This window comes from Myotis nattereri (assembly GCF_964212035.1).
Source record: "Myotis nattereri genome assembly, chromosome: 12".
Classification (NCBI taxonomy): Eukaryota; Metazoa; Chordata; class Mammalia; order Chiroptera; family Vespertilionidae; genus Myotis; species Myotis nattereri.
Genome location: NC_138087.1, coordinates 46,983,029 through 47,004,080, shown reverse-complemented (window position 1 = coordinate 47,004,080; position 21,052 = coordinate 46,983,029). Strand labels below are relative to the sequence as shown.

Below are 21,052 nucleotides of genomic sequence, written 5' to 3'. Positions count from 1 at the left end.
TTCTGTGGATTTCTGTGTCTATGTCCAGCTCATTTCCTTAAGATTATGGGCCTTAGAAAACATTGGACTAAAACAGAATTTTATTTTTCAAAAGTTTCCTCCATCTTCATTGTAAAGAGTTGTGCAGTGTTTTCTTATTGAACACCATTGCCAGCCTGCTTGATTATTGCCACATGGCAACTTCTATGCATATCGGTTAGTCAAACAATAGTCTGGAAGAAATATCCACTAAAAATGCTCTCTTACATAACAGCATGAGGGAAAGTGTGTGAATCAGGGAAGGAACTAACATTTCTCACTGCCCGGTGTGCCAGCCACTGGCATCATAAACAACTGTCACCTCCAAAGAGAGGGTGACATGAGCAGGGCATCACTGTTCAAATATGGGCATAGTGATGATACTCCGGGCTGTTAGATATTTCAGGAAAGATTTTTCAGGACCACAGATGAACAGGATTATGGATTTGCCACATTCCTAAAATGTGATCCTTAAAACACTCACAGCTGCTCACTTCTCCTCCAGGAACCCAATTACGCACTTGTCTAAACAGCCATGCATCTCTGCCCTGGTTCCGGCAGCCCCGTTTTTTTACAGGAAAGCAATCAAATAGTAACTTGACTGGTCCGAGTTCTATGATGAGATCTTAATTAAAATTCTAGAAAGTCATCTCTTCAAACACCCTAAGAGTTCCTTTTTTTGGTGGTGGAGAGAATTGACCTTTTTAATAGAGGTGCGTGTTATCAAGCACTTAGTACATAATCAAACTGTCCCTGAACCAGATCAATCAATCAAAACGCCTTTGTGGGCCCAGAATAGTGGCTCCCAGAATTTCAAACTACCTGTGTCCTTTGCCTTGAAGCTCAATCTGTCCTGTGAGCAGGGCCTCCAGTCACCTCAGTGAAATTTTAACATGAGTGAAAATACTTCTTTTTTAACCACCATGGTTGGGCCTTCATGAGCCCATACATCAAAACACACACTAGTAATCAAAGAAAATCTTCCCATGTGACCCATCTTTCAAATTAGACTATTTTGCACATTACAAAGTGCTTTACAAAAAAAAAAAAAAGAAGAAAAAAGTCCCAAACAAAACACGCCATTTTATCAAAAGAGCAATACAAACTAAAAAAAAAAAAAAAAATTTTAAGTTAATTACATTTAAAGTTTGAAAGAGAAAGAAAACACATGAATTAAAATACTTCCAATTAGAAATTGAAAGATATCAACCTAGCTGGTTTGGCTCAGTGGATAAAGCATCAGACTGAGGACTGAAGGGTCCCCAGTTCGATTCCGGTCAAGGGCAGATACCTCAGTTGCAGGCTCCTGGCCCTTGAAAGGGGCATGCAAAAGGCACCCAACTGGTATTTCTCTCTGTCTCTCCCTCTCCCTTCCACTCTCTCTAAAAATCAATGGAAAAAATATCGAGTGAGGATTCAAAAAAAAAAAAATAGATATTTTTTGGTGCCACATCTTTCTTGCTGATGTTTTGGTTACCATTAAAGTAACCAAAACTTGTAACAATACCTGTTGACTAAAGATCAGACTTTTAGTCACGTAGTAAATAGCATCACCAAGAAGCAAGCTTCTCAGAGCTGAGACCACTTGTAGCAAAGCCCAGGCTCACCTTTTTTTTTTTTTAAAGAAAATGTATGAACGTTTGCTTGTGCATGGTGAGAGAGTAATGCTCAGTTACTGACTAGAAGAGAGCAGAGAGCGCATGGAAGTGGTATATGGGAGTGAGACAGAGCAGTATAAACGAGGGAGCCAAAGGAACACTCTGGGCAACCGTGTTCCGGTCACTGGCCTGCTGACCGTGGGGAGAGGCGGAGGACACGGGCTCTACTCAATTCACTAGTCACTCAAGTCATCTGGCGTCCGTGGATCCAATTTCTCACCTGTAACACGGGGAATACAGAGGTACAGACCCACAAATCCCTACTTCCAATGCCAAGATGGAATATTCGAAGAATACCAGAAGTTTTTTCATGACGCATTTGGGGCAAAACTTCCAGCTATAAGATGAGTAAGTTCTGGGGAATCTTATATACAGCATGGTGACTACAGGCAGCAATACTGTATTATACATTTGAAAATTACTGAGAGTAAATCTTAACTGTTGTCACACACACACAAACTGAGGTGATGGATGTGTTAACTAACCTCATTGTGACAACCATTTCACGATATATACGTGTGTATCAAATCATCACCTTGTATACACACCTTCAAGTTACATAATATGTCATAACCTATTAAAGCCGTGGGAAAACACAACTTTATAAACCTGGGCAACACCAACGTGCTGTATCTTCTTCCCCTTGCAGGTCTATGGTCGGGTTACAAGTTTACATGAGTTTTACAAACCTAATAACATGTAATAGGCAACAGACATCAAACACTGTTCTTTGTAACTCGTGCAAAAACAAATCTTCGGCAGAAAAAGTCAAACAAGCACAACATTCCACTACGTGGAAACAGTGTCTTCCAAGTCTGAAGGAACTGAACACAAGCCCTTTGGGTTCTTCTGGCTCAAAGCGCACCCACAGGTCTGCAAGGTCCAGCCCAACCACTCAGTGTGAAAGCGAGTCCACCCGCTCAGCCACTGGGGCTAAATCCTTCACTCTTAGCTCGAGTCCCCACTGGAAATCTCTTTAGGGGCACTTCACCCTTTGTCTTTAAGGCCATCTCTTCTCAGGAACCCAGTGTCTGGGAACCAAGGCCACTGGCCTCAGAGTCACCTTCACAACTGTCCGGTGCCCAGGAGGCTGTTCTTGACCACACTGAGACTCTGATGCTTAGAGATGTGCCTGGAGTCAGGTGGACCCATCGTCATTGCAGAAAGCCCGAGTTTCCCAGCTCAGTCATAAAACTGGAAATTACATTTCACTGACACTGATTGCTTGGAGAAGAAATAAAAGGGGCAGTGAAAATCTGAGATTTAAGAACAAAGTTTAGCCCTAACCGGTTTGGCTCAGTGGACAGAGTGTCGGCCTGTGGACTGAAAGGTCCCAGGTTCGATTCTGGTCAAGGGCATGTATCTTGGTTGCGGGCACATCCCCAGTGGGGGCTGTGCAGGAGGCAGCTGATCCATGTTTCTCTCTCATTGATGTTTCTGACTCTCTATCTCTCTTCCACTCTGTAAAAAATCAATAAAATATATATTTTTTAAAAAGAACAAAGTTTAACACGATTTCTTGAGTGAATCCAGAAACAAAGTCTTGTTTTCATTCACCCAGGAACCACAAACAGGCTTGGGGGGGCAGGGGGTGCTCTGTTCCCAGCTGCATCAGCCTCCTCTGCATTGGATGCACGGTGCCAAGACTTGACCTAATAGATGTTGGGGGCAAGCAGGCTTTATACTGAAGTTCTTCAACTAATGAGAAGCTGCCCTGTAAGGAAAACTGCTCTGCTTGCTGCATGGCGGTTCCAGTTCTCACTCCAGCCCTCGTGATGGTTCCTGTCGGTGTCTCTTCCTGTCCCCACGGTGCTGGCCCTGGGAGAAGGCAGGCACATGCTGACCTGGTTGTTTTCTGTGTTGGAGCCCTTGTGATCACAAGGCCGGCAGCGTTCTATCTTTGACTTAGTTCCCACTGCTAACACATTCTACTTCCCCAACCCTGGGGATGAACAAAAATCTCTAGCTCAAGTCCAACTCTCTGCCACATGACACGGGATACGGCCAGGGTACGCTCTATGCTAGTTTCTGTCAGAAGAGACTGTGAAGTTTGGGAAATGGCCAACTGCTACCTGGGTGTGGGGAGAAAAGCTGGGCCACTGAAAACCATTTGGGCATTAGTTTGGACTCCAACGTAACAGAGTGCAAAAACTTACTGCCTACATTCTCAAAACCACATACTCCACAAGTACCTTCTAGTGTGTGTGTGTATGTGTGTGTATCTTGCTGGGCTCAAGTCAAATAAAGCATGACATTTATGGGAGTTTATTCTTCCAACATAACATTAAACTTGTTGGTTCTGGATGTTCTCATCAAGCCACAATATGAAGTTAATGGGGGAGGCTCCCTGCCTGTGGCGATGCCAAGGGTCACCAGGGTCACGACTAGAGAAGTCCACTCACCCACAAGTGGGTTTTTGCCTTGTATGTACTACATTCAGTCCACAGTAGGCACATACATCACAGGAACTCAGAACGCAATTTGTCATGGATTTAAGGAGTTTTCCAGACGTTTGTGATGCTGAAATCTCAAGCAGCTAATGTGCGTGAAACTGAGAAGCAAAGAGCAGGGAGGTGGAAGCATGTGGAACATTTTCTCGTTTTTCTTCCAACCTGTCGTGTTGGGCAACCGGCATGGAATTTCAACTGCAATTCGGAGCACTGGGGGTCAGGTCAGCTAGTTTTCCGTGGGAGGGTAGGAGTTTGGGTGAACTGCTTTTCTCATACTCCAGTCCTTTGGGTGCCCTGCGTAAATTGTGTTCCAGCATCCGGCTGTGTGGGCCTGCTGTGAGATCAAGGGGGGGCTTCTGCAAAAAGGCTTGTGCTCATGATTTTCCTCTGGACACAGGCAGCCCTGTGGGAGCCCTCCTTCCCTGCAGGCCCTGTACCTAAGATTTCAGCTGGGTATTTCCCTAATTCTACCTGAGACCCAAACGATTCTGTCACTTGCTGCCAAAAGCCCAAACAAAACTAAAATAAAATGTCAATGGCAACTTACAGCCAGAGTTAGTCCCTACCATTATGATAGCATCACTATTAAAGTGTAATATCCAAGAGGTTGTCTGATGTGCTTGGGTTAACAAAAATGCCATTTCCACTGTCAGTTTTGAATAGAAGTTGGAATAGGAAAGTAAATCAATGCAATTAGCTCAAAACAACAGGACTGGTCAGTAGCCTCTGATGGGCAGCAGGCCCCACAGCTCATTGGCGAAAGTCATTCTACAGGTGGCCCAGGAGTTGGGGAGCTATAGAAATGAGCAGCCTGGAGTGTGAAGGAATTAAGTTTTTTTTGTACCGACATCTTGGCAATTTTGTAATTGCTTACTTGCGGCAGTAAAGATTTTCTTACAACTGCCAAAATTCTCAGCGGACAGTGTTGGACATTTTGTTTCTGTCTGTAGTCTTCTCACTCTGGGGTGTCAATTTCCCCTACTGCCGGCTGCAGTGTCCCAGAATCCCAGGGCTATGAGAGATGCTTTGAAAGTTTCTATCCCATGCCTGTGCAATTTCAACCACTTGTAGGTGTTTCAGGCTGCAGTTCAAGTTTCCGTGTTCACCATTCCAGGACTCAGCGGATTTTTTGCAGCTCACTAGCCAAGAAGCCAACCTGGCTAAATAGTGGGCTAAAAGTGAGGTGTGTATATGCAGACACTTGAAGATCTTAGAGTTTTTTTCTCCATTTCACCTGCCAGTCTTGGAAAGGTCTGATGGCTTTAGTCTGGATTTTTCCCCCCATTTCTTGGTAATTCCACGTAATTTAATCTTCCAGTCCTATACCACTCTGTTCTTTCACTGGAACTAATTTTCCCTTGGGTGTTTCCTATCTGTTGTTGTTCAGACTCCGCAACACCATACTTGGGAGTAAAAACCATGGTAAACCAAGTTATGATTACACCAACATTAAGATTTCTGTGCAGGTCAATCCAGGCCTGAGTATTCTATAGAAGATGTAACAACTGAACCTGATAAAACCTCTGCAATGAGAGGAGACAGATGCCTATTTAAAGAGGTAGATCTATTTACGGATTCACCTCAATTTTTACTCCAATACAACAGACAATGTTTGGGTCAGAAAAAAACTGAAGGACATCCCAGATTTGACATATCAGACACCAAAAGGAATTAAGTTCTGAGGATGGCACTTCCTCCTTCTGGAAGCTTAAACTCAGTATGCAAATGTCCTACTGTTTGTGCCAAAATGATTGTACTCCAGATCTCACTTTTTAAGAAGTTTTAATAAGGATACACTGCAATTAATTGAGCTAAGAATACTTAAAAAATGTTATCATCTGATGTAGCAGCTCTCACAGTACTCACACTTGAAGTGCTGCTTCCAACCTTGTGTTGATGAACACTGAACTCTTAGCACAAGAAGTCAACATCTCTTACCACTGAGCACTGAGCACACTTTACACCACCGTGGGGCTCCCATCTCAGGCTCCCACCCAGGAAAGCCTGAAAATAACAGGTGTTTGAGTCCCAGGAATTTGGAATTCTTTTAAGCTCCTTCTTATGCCAAATTTTCACACCCAACCAGTAGCCGTCCATGAGGCCTTGTGCTGTAAGAGACTTCATGCACTGTTTTGGGAATGCTTCCCAAACCCACATGGCTGGAAATGGTATGTATGGGCGATTCGAAAGCAGCGTTGGTCCCACAGACCTTACCTTAATGATGGAAAGGTTCTACCAATTCGTGTCGACCCATAGTCACTTGAAATGTAGTTAGTGTGACTGATAAACTGAATATTTAATTTTAATAAACCTACTTAAACCGGCACAGATGGCTGGTGGTAACCAATGAGCAGCAGTTCTAAAGCATCAAGGCTTTGAGTAACATGACCACTTTTTGATGGACAGAACTTTTATACACCAAAGAGGCACGCAATAAATAGTTGGTAGCAACCTGTCATTGATAACCTCTCCCCCTCTAGCTCTTCTCAAGTAAAAGTAAATATAAAAATAGCAACAATAAAAAGTCCACATTAGCCTGACCGGTTTGGCTCAGTGGATAGAGCGTTGGCCTGCGGACTGAAGGGTCCAGGGTTCGATTCCGGTCAAGGGCATGTACCTTGGTTGCAGGCACATCCCCAGTGGGGAGTGTTCAAGAGGCAGCTGATTGATATTTCTCTCTCATCGATGTTTCTAACTCTCTATCCCTCTCCCTTCCTCTCTGGAAAAAAATCAATAAAATATATTTTAATAAATTAAAAAAAAAAAGTCCACATTAGTTTAACACTAATCTTCTTGAATAAAACCTATAATTTTTAATAGCTAGAAGTGGCATAGTCCAAGACAAAAATAAACTATCGCCAGCAGATCAAAGAATTAGAAATGAGCATACTAGAAGTTATTTATGTTTAATGCTTAAAAGTCTGAATGCACAAACAATCTACCATTATAGAAGTACTGGTGGTCAATACAATGCATTAAAACTATGTACAATGCACAGTTTAGTATCAAAATCTTTCTACACTGTAGGGTTTTACGAAACTGTTAATGACATCAAACACTAAGCACTTAAGACACCAGTTTTTTTTTTCTGCTACCACATTAGGAACGTCAATGGACAGCCCATTTCAACTTGCAGCATCCATCCATTTCTAGTATGAAATTAAGTAATTTTCTACTTATACAATAAAGTTTATCTACACGGTTCTCTTGATTTTGATCCATAGCAGCAAAGGCACTGTACATCAGCAGATCCACAGACTTAGAAGATTTTTAAAGCATTCAAACAAAAAATAATAATAAAAAAGAAGTCACATATCATAGTTTAACAGCAACAACGACAACATAAAAGATAACACAATGTTTCTGGCACAATGGCACAGCCTGTGTCCATTTCAGGGACATCCAACTAAGACATGGAAAGAAGCGGAGGTAAGGAAGTAAGTCCTCATCCCAGGCGAGAGTCCATTCTTTCTGGAGGTCAGAGGGGGGTCCTTGCAAATCCTCCTCTGCTGTCCTTGTTTTGTAAAAGACTTGACTTGCACAGCGGGAGGAATCTGTGCAGTCTGCGAACATGCCAAAAAATAGCCCATAATCTCTCCTAATGACAAAACTGCCCCAAGAGAAACTTCTCCCTTTGCAAAGAAATGTGGCAAAAATATTCAGAGGGATTAAGTTCTCTCTTTGAGGCCAAATTTAACTTGTTCATTTGTCTATAATACAATAAAAAAAAGGAATTAGGAACATATTACAAAGACACTTGCCAACAAGTCCAAAAAAAAAAGAAAAGAAAAAGTCCAATTACTTTTATCGAATATAATCTAAAGCTATAGATATACTGATTAAAGTTGTCCAAATAGACTCAAATGAATATGATGTGGCCTGTCATGTTCTAATTGTTCAAATTTCCAAACATCTTGAAAATAAGTAGAAAATAAATCTAACAACACAGCAACATATTGCTTCAATATGTAATTATACATTTCACATCTCTATACAGTCATTAGTCTACATTTAGTGACATTTTTAATCAATTATTTTAAACCTTCCTTTCCCCTCCTTTGCCAAAAAAAGGGGGGAGGGGTACCAAATACAACGCATCTTCATTATCAATGCAGGAGCAGACAGCTTTATTTAGTCAGTCATTGTTAGAAAGCCTTCTTTAAACAAAATAAATATATTACAGATATAATACATAAAGTTTCCATTCACTGTTAAGTATGGTTATTCCACGTTCTTCCAAGTAGAGAGCTGAAGATTTGGTATCACAGGTTCTCTTAATGAGTATTCACAATTCCATAGCAAGGAGGAGGGGGAAGGAAGGGGGCTCGTCACCACTACTGCAATGAGTATTTGAAATCCTTGGTTTTAGATGGGGGTGAGGGGCCCGGGGAGGCTGACAGAACAAAGTGCTACAAGGAGAAGGAGTCCAGTCCGCATGGAGATTTGTCCTTAATAAATAACTTCGTAAACCGTGGCTTTCTTATCCCCAGAGCCAGTGACAATGTATTTGTCATCCACAGAAATGTCACAGCTGAGCACCGATGAGGATTCTTTGGACTGGGAAAGAAAAATAAAAATAAAAAGATTAAATACAAAAGAGAAGCCCATTAATACTGCGAGGCAGGACTGGAGAACTTAGAGCGAAAAGAAGCGTAAGTGTGTTCCGCTGCCCAAAGAGGAGCCGAAGGAGGAAAGGCAGTCATGGTGCTTCCTTAACACAGCAGCGGAGCCAGGCGCCCTCCGGGGACACTTCACCTGTGAGTCAGCAGGCTCTTGCCCTGGGGACATCAGGTGCCAGGCAAGTTACCTGATGAAGCAAGGCCCTATTTCAAATCCTATTCTCCAGACAGGTCAGAGCAGAGTGTCTTAGTACAAAACCCCTCAGCTTCAGTCCTTTGACTTGGATTCAGGTGGAGCTACAAACACCAGACATGTCACTTAACCTGACTGAGCCTCAGTTTCTTTACACTTGTTTATATCTTCTTCTCTTTTTTTCAATGGTCTATAGTTTTCTGAGTACAGGTGTTTGCCTCCTTGGTTAAGTTTATTCCTAAGTATCTTAATTTTTTTGTTGCAATGGTAAATGGGATTGTTTGTTTAGTTTCTCTCTGAGAATTCATTATTAGTGTATAAAAAAGCCATCGATTTTTGGGTGTTGATTTTGTATCCTGCTACATTGCCAAATTCATTTATTTAATCTATTTTTTTTTGTAGAGTCTTTAGGGTTTTCTACGTTCAATATCATGCCATCTGCGAATAATGAGTTTTACTTCCTCCTTTCCAATGTGGATGCTTTTTATTTCTTCTTGTCTGATTGCTGTGGCTAGGACTTCCAGTACTATGTTGAATATGAGTGGTGAAAGCGGACATCCCTGTCTTGTTCCTGTTCTTAGGGGAAATGCTTTTAACTTTTGCCCACTGAGTATGATATTGGCTGTAGGTTTGTCATATATGACCTTCATCATGTTGAGATATGCTCCCTCTGTTCCCACTTTGCTGAGAGTTTTTATCAAAAATGAGTGTTGGATTTTGTTGAATGCTTTTTCTGCATCTATTGATATGATCATGTGATTTTTGTCTTTCAATTTATTTATGTGATGTATCACGTTTATTGATTTGCGAATATTGTACCAGCCTTGCATCCCTGGAATAAATCCCACTTGGTAATGGTGTATAGTTTCCTAATAAAGGCACACAGGTGAAGACATCTTACTGTCCTGCCCTCTCTAGAGGGTTGCCATAGTGTTCAAGTAGGTAATACATGGGCCAGAGCAATGAAAACACTGGGATTAGCCAAAGAACATGTATGCAAAATCCATGGACACAGACAACAAAGTAGTGATGGTCAGAGGAGAAGAGGGCGGGGGTAGGATAGAGGTGGGCTAAGGGGGAAATGGGGACATCTGTAATAGTGTCACCAATAAAATAATAAAATTAAAACACTACATTTTTTAATGGGGGGTGTAAAAATATTTCTAATTTTCCCCTGTGAAAAACTGGAACACAATTAGCAAGCAGGGAGGCAGTCAATATTTAGAAAGAAAAATGTATCACACTTCGAGCTCTTGGATACCTTGTTCAATTGTACTAACTACAAAGGGGTTAATGTTAACTTTTAACTGAACTGTGCTAACTAACGATCAAACAAAAAAACAAAAATACCCACAGAATTTTAACTAGGACTTTGAATAATTAAAAAATAAATGTTTGACATGCAGCTGCTAACCCACTACCAGTGTTTCTCAAACTTTTATGTGTTTTTTTTAAAACTGATTTTAGGGGTAGAGGGAGGGAGAAACATCAATGTGAGAGAGAAACATTGATCAGTTGCCTCACGTATGTGGTCCAACCTGGGATCAAACGCCCAACCTAGGTATATGCCCTGACTGTGAATCAACCAAATCCTTCTGGTACACAGGATGATGCTCCAGCCTACTGAGGCACCCAGCTGGGGCCCTCAAACTTTTTTCATCACGACCTGAATAAATACATTTTACTTCACAATCCAGTATACACATAAGATACATATGTATACTTGCTACAAAACATGCACTCTAATATTATTATTATTTTCAAAGGCCTAATTGGGACCATATAAGAGGCTGTGAACCACAATACAAAAAACCTGCCACTGTATTAGATTATAAACTTTATGACAGCAAGAATCAGCAATTTTTCTTCTATTGATTACCTTGCACAGTATTTTCACTTAATCTATGTATTTTTTGATTCAATTATAACCTACTCTACGATGACTTAATATCACTAGGTCAAAAAAAACTGCAAATCAGTTATGTTATTAATACAAAAAGAAAAGAACCTATAAAAATAACATCCTAATTAAATAAGGTTATAAAGAGAATCTTCTTTAACTTGCCTATAAAATTCTCCATACCAATAAGAGATTGAGGAGATTGTGTGTATCATGTCTAAAATTTATTTCTTTTACAAATAATTTCACAAACTACAAAAAGTAGCATTAAGTCAATAAGAATAAAAGTTTATAAAATTAATAAAGATTCACTGAACTTTTTTCCATAACACTCTTTTCTCTTTTTGGGGGGGTGGGAATTCAAAGAAAGAGCAATAATAATAGTCAGCAAAATGCTAAAATATTAAACAAAAATTTTAAATAAACCATGCAAACAAAAAAGAATTACAGAAACAAAACCCCTCCATGACAGCGTCTAAGGGGGTTGAGGCACAAAGAGCTGGCCATGCAGCAGGCACAGCACCTGGGCTCTGGGCGCAGAGAGAACCGGAGAGGCTCCCGGCTCCACGGCTTGTGGCTGTGACACTAGCCTCCCCAGGCACAGTCTTCTTTCTGTGCAACAGGAGTCACACTAACTCCTACTTCCCAGACCAGCGGTTCTCAACCTGTGGGTCGCGACCCCTTTGGTGGTTGAACAACCCTTTCTCAGGGGTCGCCTAAGACCATCCTGCGTATCAGATATTTACATTACGATTCATAACAGTAGCAACATTACGGTTATGAAGTAGCAACGAAAATAATTTTATGGTTGGGTCACAACATGAGGAACTATATTTAAAGGGCCAGAAGGTTGAGAACCACTGTCCTAGACACTTACCTACCCATTACTAATCTGCAAGGATGCACGGAAAGAGCTTGTTAAACTACTCCCATGCAGTGAGCACAAGGTAAGTGAAAGCTAAACCAGCTGTTACCTGGAATATACTGGCTCCATACGGTGTTCTCCAGGCGTTCAGAAGGTTGTCCTTTCCAGTGCTCACAAACCATTTGCCTACAGGAAGAAGATTTCGAGAAAAGCAGTTCGTGATACTCTGTCAGACACTGAGACCTGCTTTACAGAGCTTCAAGCTATTCACAGGAAACTCATCTAATTTGCAACAAATAAGAGTTGTTTTCACTGAAAATTATAGCTCACGCTCCTACATTCAGTCGATTATACTATGACAGTGGCTGAATGCCAGGAAATGGCATGGCGTCAGGGAAGTAGGCTTGTGTAAGGAAGTGGTAGTTTTGAGGAGAGACATGTTCATGAGCTGCAGGGTCTGACTTCAAATGCATCAGCAGGAGGTCAGAAGGCAGGATTCTGGCTGACCGGAGAGGACAGAGGGCTTGCTTACCACAGTGGGCAAACTTGAGCGACAGCACGCAGCTCTCGTGCAGATGGAGCTGATACTTGTCTGGCTTGGTGACATGGAGCACTTCCACGTTACTGTTCTCCATCCCCACTGCGAGCCACTCTCCAGTTGGGCAATAGCCCAGAGAAAATATCTAGAATTAAAACAGGTGACAGTTATAATGGCTACAGAAGACACACTTTCCTTTAACTGGGAGGCACTGTTTCTTCTGAGTATACTACTTAAATTAAAAGGAAATCAAGATTATTTACATTGTACAGGGGAAAAAATCAAAGCCACACAAGTGATGCCAAATTAATGAGACAGATCTCCACCAATATAATTTAGTAATAAATGATGTACAAGTCAACTATATATAGAGTAATGGACTTTGAAATAAAAACATGCTAAAAGCTTATAATAAAAGAGATTTATTAATCCTTTAATAGGATATTTACTGTTTTATGTTGATAGAAAACAATGGAATTTTCAGCTGTCTAATCCAGAGTCAAAAGTGACTTTGTCTCACTATAAAGGAAGTGCCCCTTCTTAAGCATGCCACCTATTTCACAAAACGAAGGCTTCTGAAACGTTATGGTGCAAGACCACACCTGTGAGGTGAAGTCGTGCTGCTGCAGCTGCCGCCCTTCGCGCAGGTCCCAGGATCTGACCGTGTTGTCCAGGCCGCCCGTCCAGAGCTTGGTACCATCATTAGAAATGTCAATACAGCTGGCCCCGTCTGTGTGGCCCTGGAATTGCCTAAAAATGTCAAAATGGAGAGAAAAATCCTTGAAAAGTTAGTTTTTAGGTGAATTTGCTTTAGAATTCCTCAGCAATCAATTTTATTGCAGGTCTTATTTGTGGATTTCATTATATTTTCTGATTATTCTTAGTAATGAAAAAGCACATATATAAGAGAGATTAAAGGTAAATTGAGAGGCTGTATTTTTATTTATCCTTAACCACGTAGGAAATACTTGAAATTACTGGTAAGCAATAACTGATGGAAAAAATCTCCAACTGAAGTAAACAAAAACACACTGTGGCATATGTATGGACTATATAAGCCACATTTGAGGCTTATCCTCTTGCTGAGATATGAGGGGAGGAGAGAGTGCAAGAGGGAGGGGGGAATAGCTCCCTTTACAGACTATGGGGAAGGGCGCAGGGAGAAGGAATTCTTCCAGGTGCAAGTGCAGGAGGCTGTGTTCTCAGGTAAGGCACAGGAAAGAAACTCGGGGTGACTCAGATGCCGCAGGAGCTGGTACACTGTCAAAGGCACTGGGGGAAGAAGGGATTAGAAGCAGTTCCTCGTAAGAACCTTACCCAAAGGGAACACAGTAATGACTATTTTGTTATTGGAATCATACACAGAGCTTCGTCCTGCCACATATCTTGCAACAGACAGCAGAGGCCTCTTCTCCTGCACACGCCCCCGACTTGTAGCTAGGCTTGATTACAACCTTCCCACACCCGTTAGCGGATCACACCTCTTGCTTCCTGCTCTCTCTGGTGCTGACATGTGGAGGCTTGTTTTAGGGCCTTACATATCAACACCACCTTCTACAATCTCATTTCTAAGCAGACATCTTAGTTATGTCTATCCACCCTTAAAGGTGGGACTACAGATAATCCAGACTTTTCAGGGTGAACAGCTCCGAACACATGCCTGGCCCATGGCAGGTGCTCAACAGTCACTTGCTGAAGAACGACCATATCAGATGCACGTGGCACCAATAGCACCACGCACTGTGAGTCTTCTCAGAGAGCGGCTATCGACAATGGCAGTTTGTTAGCAAGCACAGATGGCAAATTACGGATGTTTAACAAGTCATGAGGTCACGAGAACCTTATGCACATTACTTATGTAAAAGTGACCTCATTTTTTAAAAACCTGAATGACACCAGTTAATATAATGTCGAAAAGAAAAAAAGGAAGAAGGCAACCCCATTCATTTGATAAAGTTTACAGCAGAAAACAAAGATTTTATATTAATAATGTTCCTAGCATCTTAAAATGGGCCTATTTATAACAATTTTTAGTCAGATAGTTCTATTTCATCTTTTAGGCAGACAGACACGCATGCAGATCTCGGGTACAATGTGGTACAACAGCTCTTCCTCCTTCCCTGGTGAGGAATCTTGCTGACCCACCTCACCAGCGTCTGGTTGTGCAGGTCCCACACGGCGATGTTGCCGTCGCTGCAGCAGGAGAAGCAGACCTTGGAGTCGGGGCTGATGGCCAGGGCGTAGCAGGCAGGGGCCGAGGACGTCAGCTCCGCCTTGATGCGAGGGGTCGGGGCGGCCAGGTCCCAGATGGACAGAGTGCTGGCCTCCCCTCCCACAATTAGGGTGCGACCATCAGGGAGCAATCGGCAGGAACGGATGTAGTTATCCCTGTTCTGTAGAGACAAAAACCATCAAGAGATTACTCATGAGGAAAGGAAAACAGCATTAACACGAGAGCAGAAATCCATAAAGTATTGTGTTCCCTCCTGGTTTTAATGAGCCATTTTTACTTATGACAATGATAAAGTGGATTAATGCTAGAAAATTACATGAAATTAGAGAAGTACTTAAACTTGATCTACAAAATTTAGCACTGAGATATTTAATCTTAATTAGCATATAAATGCAAAGATCTAGACCTACTCCCACCACCACCAAAGCAACCAGCTGCCTGAGTCATTTGCACACACAGGCGCGCACGCTCATTAGCGCAGCGACCCACGCAGTCCTGAAGCAGCCACGCCTGGGGACCTGGCACACTCGACCTGGCGGGGGAGAGGCCCCACCACTGCTGCCAAACTGCCAGGCTGCTGAGGAGACCTAACAGTCTCCTCCTTCCACCTGGCCCTGCATTACCTGGCTAAAGGCTTCGTGGGTTTGATTGATTAAGCAGCATCAGCTGGAGGCAAAATATGATTAAGGAGCATTAAATGACAGGGAAAAAAACCAATCTCTTCTCAGTTCATAAGGTCACGGGAATCTTGTGTAAGTTAATTATGTTAAACTGACCTAGCATCGTGCTGTAGCAAAAATCCAAACTAAAATTTCCTTAAAAACTCAAGGACAAATACCCATGAAACAGCCAAGGGGGTCTGCAGTGTTTGTCACAGGATATATGAAGTTACTCTCCTCTCGCAATGTGACAGATTAGGACAGTTAGGTGCACTCTCCCAGAAACCACGTGGGCTCTTCCTTTTCCTACACCCCTTTACCAGACGGAAAAACAAGAGGTTTGCAGGCTCCTAGGCACTGAGCCAGCTGATGACAGCTACCCTGGTGCAGTGTCACATGAACAACTGGATAATTCCGCCCTAAGGAACTGAAAGAAGACATGCACCCTCGCCAGCGCTTCACATCTTCACGTGAAAGACTACAAACCACAGAAAACAACTGCCCACGTGGGGTCAACACCGTGTGGCTCGTACATCCTGGTCTCTCACCGCCCCACCCCGTTTTCTAAAAGGAGGTCTAAGCCCTGTGCATCATGCTCACTCACCAGACAGTCAAGCTGAGAGACGGGGCTCTTATTGCCGGGGTGGCTGATGTCCCAGACCTTGACGCAGCCCTTCCCACCCGTGTACACGTGTCTCGTGGGGTTGCTGATGGTCACTGCGCACACCACCTCCCCGTGGTTCAGGGTGTTGATCTGGCGAGCGTGTCGGGGGATGCCGGGTCCGATGAGGGCGTCGGGGGGGAAAGGGACAGGCTGCATCTGCCCGTCTGCCGTCACATGGAAGGAGTATGCTCTAAGGCCGCGGAGGGGAGAAAAGACAGGAAGAAGGGAATGTGAAAGGTGGCACTTAACTGATCAGTGCAATGAGATGAAACATTAAACATTCTCAGCGCTACTTATGATTTGCAAACAAGTCAGATTTACCCAGTACAGTGGAAAGAATATAATTTCCAGAGTCACAGCTAGAACTATAATCACTCCTCAGGTCAACTCTTTACTAGGCGCTGTATGACTTCAGTAGTCACGTAGGGCACTGCCTTCCCCTCTGGATGATTCAGAACCTGGGATGAGATTTTGCCTATAGATCACTTCACACCAATCAGGACTTACTGATTGGAGATCAATAAGCCAAAACTATGGAGCTTAAGGAGGCTCCAGGCCTACATGGTGAGATGGCAAACGTGCCGCACAAGAAAAAAAAAAAAAAAGTCCTATAGGACTTGAATAACAAATCCTAGTAATTCTAAATGAAATTAGAAACTGAAAGTGTCCTGTGCGACTGCCCCCAGGCCCACCTGTGGATACCTCTCAGCAGCTCCATCTCCAGTAAAGTACCTGGTTCTCAATGCAACTGAAGTTAAAGCATCTCCCTCACGGACCTCTCTATTCTTGAGGGCACTTAAGTCAGCCGGGGATGAGAGTGGGCTGTTATGCCTCTGGAGGCAGGAGGTGTGGGCGGTGGTGGGGGTGGGGTGTGGGGTTGGGCCTGTCTTGGGGGTACAGAGCCCATTTGAAATGATGCCATTCTGCTTTGCATGGAGCTTCAGAATGTGCTGTTTATGGAAGAAGTTGACCAAAGTCATACCAAGGGAAAGCATCTGTGGGTACACAAAAAACAAGCACTTGGAGCAACTGCAGAGAAGATTTAGAATCAAATTAAAACAGTTTATGGTTCCTTAATGCAAACATCTACAGGACAGACACATTCATCAAAATTCAGCCCATCACTGAGGGACCCCATGAGGATGAAGCAAGTATGTGGCTATGGAAGATGTGGGCACCAGAGAGGGGGAGCGCTTTCTCTGTCTGTGCGGACTTCAGAACTGTCTGTACAAGAAAAGCAGCATGTCAGACTTGCTGAGGGGGAAGGAGGGGGGAAGCTAGGAACACAACAGACACAAGGTACTTCTCTGGTCAAATCAATAGAACTTGGAGAGACCGTGGATGTGTGACCTGACACAGAGAGGTACTGAGGAGGACTCTAAGGCTTGGAGCCCAGGTGACTAGGTTGACTGCAGTACATTAAAAGGTTTGGTTTTCTTTAACTTGAGGGTCTAGGAAAACCCAAACAACTCAACAAGAAGTTGAGCACTGAGATTCAGGAGAGAAGTCAGGCTAAAAGATCAGTCTGGTCACCCACAAAGAAGTGACAGTGAAGCTAAGGAGCAGGAAGAATAATCTGGAGCAGAGTATGTCATAAGCAGAACAAATGCAGAATCTAAGAGCAGGCTACCTTTAAGGAATCTACAGCAAGAACAACCAGGGAGGCAGATAATCAGGAGAGAAGATGCAATGGAAAGAAAGGGGGAGAAGATGGTTCATTATATGACAACCAAGAGATTCATTCATTCAACACTCATTTCCTGGGTACCCCAGTGTGCCAAGCACTATGCTAACAGGACTGGGGATACAACAGAAAGAAAAAATCCACGTACCCCTGTTCTCCTGAAGTTACAGCCTGGGGGTAGGTGGCAGCAGGTGGGTGCAAGGGCAACTTCATTAGTGACAGATTCACATAAATAAATATTAAAACGTCAGATGGTCAATGCTGTGAACACTGCTCATACCACAGCACTCTGGCAACTTGACATGGTGAGAGGACAGGGAAATGGCAATGGGGCTGCAATCTAGGAATGGGTGTTAACTTCCTCAGCAAGGGTAGTATGAGGAGGAAGAGCATGGAAAACTGAAGAGTAGAGTGAGATACAATGCTTATCATTTAGTCAGAGAATATTTATTAAATGCCTCAAGAGCCCCATTCTAGCAGGTGCTGGAGAATCAGTGAGTAAGACAGACAAAGCCCCTATCCACCAGAGCCTACATCCCAGAAGGGAAAAGACATCATATCAGCAGATAAATAACCTCAATGGTGGTTAAACTCTCTCTCTCTCTCTCTCTCTCTCTCTCTCTCTCTCCCTCCCTCCCTCTCTCTCTCTCTCTCTCTCTCTCTCTCTCTCTCTCTCTCTCTCTCTCTCTCACACACACACACACACACTTTATTTTCAGATAAAAGAGACTAAAGACGCAGGGAGAGGTCTGAGGTAGTGTCTGAACGAGGCCAGAAGGAAGGACACAGGCCTTGCACATGTGAAGGGGAATGTTATGGAAGAGGAGCAGCAAATACAAAGTCCTCGAAGCAGAACCAAGCAAGAAGGCCCGGCCCAGTGGAGAAGGACAAGATGAAGAGAGGCAGGGCCATGTTCACAAGGACTTTGTTAGGTTGTCATGAGGAGTGTGGGCATTTTTCTGAGTAGAATGGGAAGTCACGGAAGACTTTGTACAGGGGAGTGACATGATTCAGTTAATGTTTCAAAGATCATTCTGATTGCTGGGTGAAGAGTGAAATGTTAGTGGCAGGATAAAAGAAGGAAAAGAAGCCAGGGGCTAGTGCGGCAATCTAGGGGAGAAGTGGGAAGCTAGGGCTTGGGAGACTGTGAGAAAGCTGGGAATAAATTTGCAATTCAAAAAATTACTCTGGCTGGGTGAAGGTAGAGGAAGCTGTGTTGGATGGGACATTTGAATTTTGAAGGTGACACAGTGAGGGGTGATGACAAGGTCTTCTTTGTGAGTGTGTGAGTAGGTAACAAAAGTTGAAAAAGGCAAAAACTCACTGGAGGTGACCCAGTCCAAGGCCCAAGATGCAATTACTGTGGGACTGACCTTGTGAACGAACACCAGGTCAGCCAGGATGATGGTGGACTCTGCTGGGAGGGAGACCCTAAGCCAGTGCCAAGACCTTAATAAATTGGAGAAAGTCCCCCAATAGGGTAAAAAAGCAGCTAGAGTCCAAGGGCTTGAGCCTGAAAGGCACAGTGTTTTCAGAAAAAAGGTAAAAGAGTCTGATTCTAGAAGAGATAGGAGAAGCGAGTGGGGACGGAGGACAATGACAACACAGCCTTTATCACCATGCCATGGCCCTGAGGATTGTGGCTATGAAACAGGGCTGCAGTGGAGGGGCCCCTCACGAGAGAGCCAGGTGTCGGCTCAGGCAAGGAGGGTGAAGGTGGTGCTGCCTGTAGAGAAAGGCCGAGATTCTGAGGGATGATGACCGAAAAAAAGGCTAATTGATTTAGCAATTAAGAGGTCATGAAGACTAAATCTTAAAGGCAGGGAAAGAAAGGTTATTCCAAGTTTAGACGGTGTTATACATTCTTAATGATAATTTACTTGAAAAGACATCCCTTCTCTCCTCTCTAGAATCACTAAGTGGTTTTTAAAGAGCTTTGAGAATTTAAATAGTTAAGAAACCAGACATATTATTTCTTTTGAGGTTTTCAATAGGAGAATTCTTCAATTTAACCACAACCACTCTGTGAACACATACGGTGGTCCTGAACTCCCTTATTAAGAATTTCAAAAGCCTATTTGCATGAAGGACATAATGTGGTCCTCTGTTTGCTACAAGTTTATGTGAGATACTTAAGACTAAAAAAAATAAAATAAAGCTCTAGTACATACTATGTATCAAATTTCAACAAACTCTTTGATGTGTACATTGCAATAAGTACTGGCATGAGTACTAAAAGCCAAACTTTCTAGAAATCAGAGCTACCCAAGCTTTAAGAACTATTCTTTTTCTATCCAATTAGATGCATCAGGAAGTACACTCCAAGCCACATACTCTGATATGTCATGCTAAGAATACAAAATCAGGCAGGGCACTGGCCTTACCCACAAATGGTTTATCATCCAGGCAGTGTGATGAGAAAAGTACAGAAGTGACTATAATACCACTGTTGCACTGATGTTATAATAGATTCAGTGAATGCTTAGTGATTAAGTGCAAATATATATATATATATATATATATATATATATATATATATATATATATATATATTTGGTAACAAGGAGTATGCTGGTAGGAGGAATCACACACACTTATTTCAATAATCTAGATGAGAGGTATTGAGGGTCCTGAACTAGGAAGGAGAAGAAGGCTAACTCACTAGAAGCAACAGACAGAAGATTCTGTAGGACTGAAATTATGAGATGTGAGGAAGGAGCCAATAACTGAGTTTCTGACTTCAGGAAAAAAAGAAACAATATTAGTAGTTACTGAAAAATGGGTAAATTGGGAGAGGGATTTTGTGAATATGATGAATTTGAAGAGGAAGTAATACATACTCATGATGCCTAGCTGAGAAGACCAGCAAATACTTAGAAACACAGGGCTGGAGGGAGAGGGTGTGGGGAGCCAGAGAAATATATAGTGACCAGCCGTGCACAAGGCAGATGAAGCTACTAAGAGCTAAGAACGGATCTCTAAAGCAGATGGTGAAGAGAACATAGGAAGTTTGAACTTTCTGACAGAACTGTACTTCAAACAATCAAGGAATCTGCAAATCATTCTTTTTTTAAAAAAGCTCATTACAATTATTTTATTTGGATCATCACCTTTTGATGAAATCCCAGCTTAAAGAAGGTCCTTGGCCTTCCCACAATCCACCTCCTTTACCCTCCCTAAGAGGCCCAATTCTGTAATGTTACATTCTCCCTTCTCATACTTTGCAACACCCTCTCCAATTTTTCAATGTTTCAAGACTGAACTAGACCTTGAATTCACAATTAAAGGTCTGGCTGTTATACTTTATAAAGTATGATAGAAAAGTAGGTTCTATAAGTAGCACATGAACTTACTAGTAGGTTAGCCAGTCAACAAATACTTGAGGATTTACCATGTTTCAAGCATTGTTCCTATTTTGAAAAATCTTGCTTTATTCAGAAAATGAACCCCCCCCCCAAAAAAAAAAAAACCCCAGCATGAAAAGACTTCTGAATTGTGAGCAGCCTAAACCCCATAAACCTGAGGTCTTTGTTATGGCTGAATTCACATGCCATAGCCTATAATACAATTA

At 42.6% G+C, this 21,052-nt stretch overlaps 1 protein-coding gene across 9 annotated transcripts in view; it reads right to left on the bottom strand.

The window, feature by feature from the left end:
- Positions 1–7,016: 7,016 nt before the first annotated feature.
- Positions 7,017–21,052, bottom strand: part of TLE4 (TLE family member 4, transcriptional corepressor) — a gene marked incomplete at its 5' end in the record, with an annotated part of 149,451 nt that continues 135,415 nt past the window's right edge. For all 9 annotated transcript variants that reach the window (XM_081103239.1, XM_081103245.1, XM_081103238.1 and 6 more), the window contains 6 exons: positions 7,017–8,683; positions 11,813–11,889; positions 12,236–12,386; positions 12,844–12,991; positions 14,387–14,634; positions 15,738–15,987. In XM_081103239.1, coding sequence (XP_080959365.1) covers positions 8,576–8,683; positions 11,813–11,889; positions 12,236–12,386; positions 12,844–12,991; positions 14,387–14,634; positions 15,738–15,987 — 982 coding nt within the window. In that variant the 3' untranslated portion in view covers positions 7,017–8,575. The remainder of the gene's footprint in view (positions 8,684–11,812; positions 11,890–12,235; positions 12,387–12,843; positions 12,992–14,386; positions 14,635–15,737; positions 15,988–21,052) is intronic.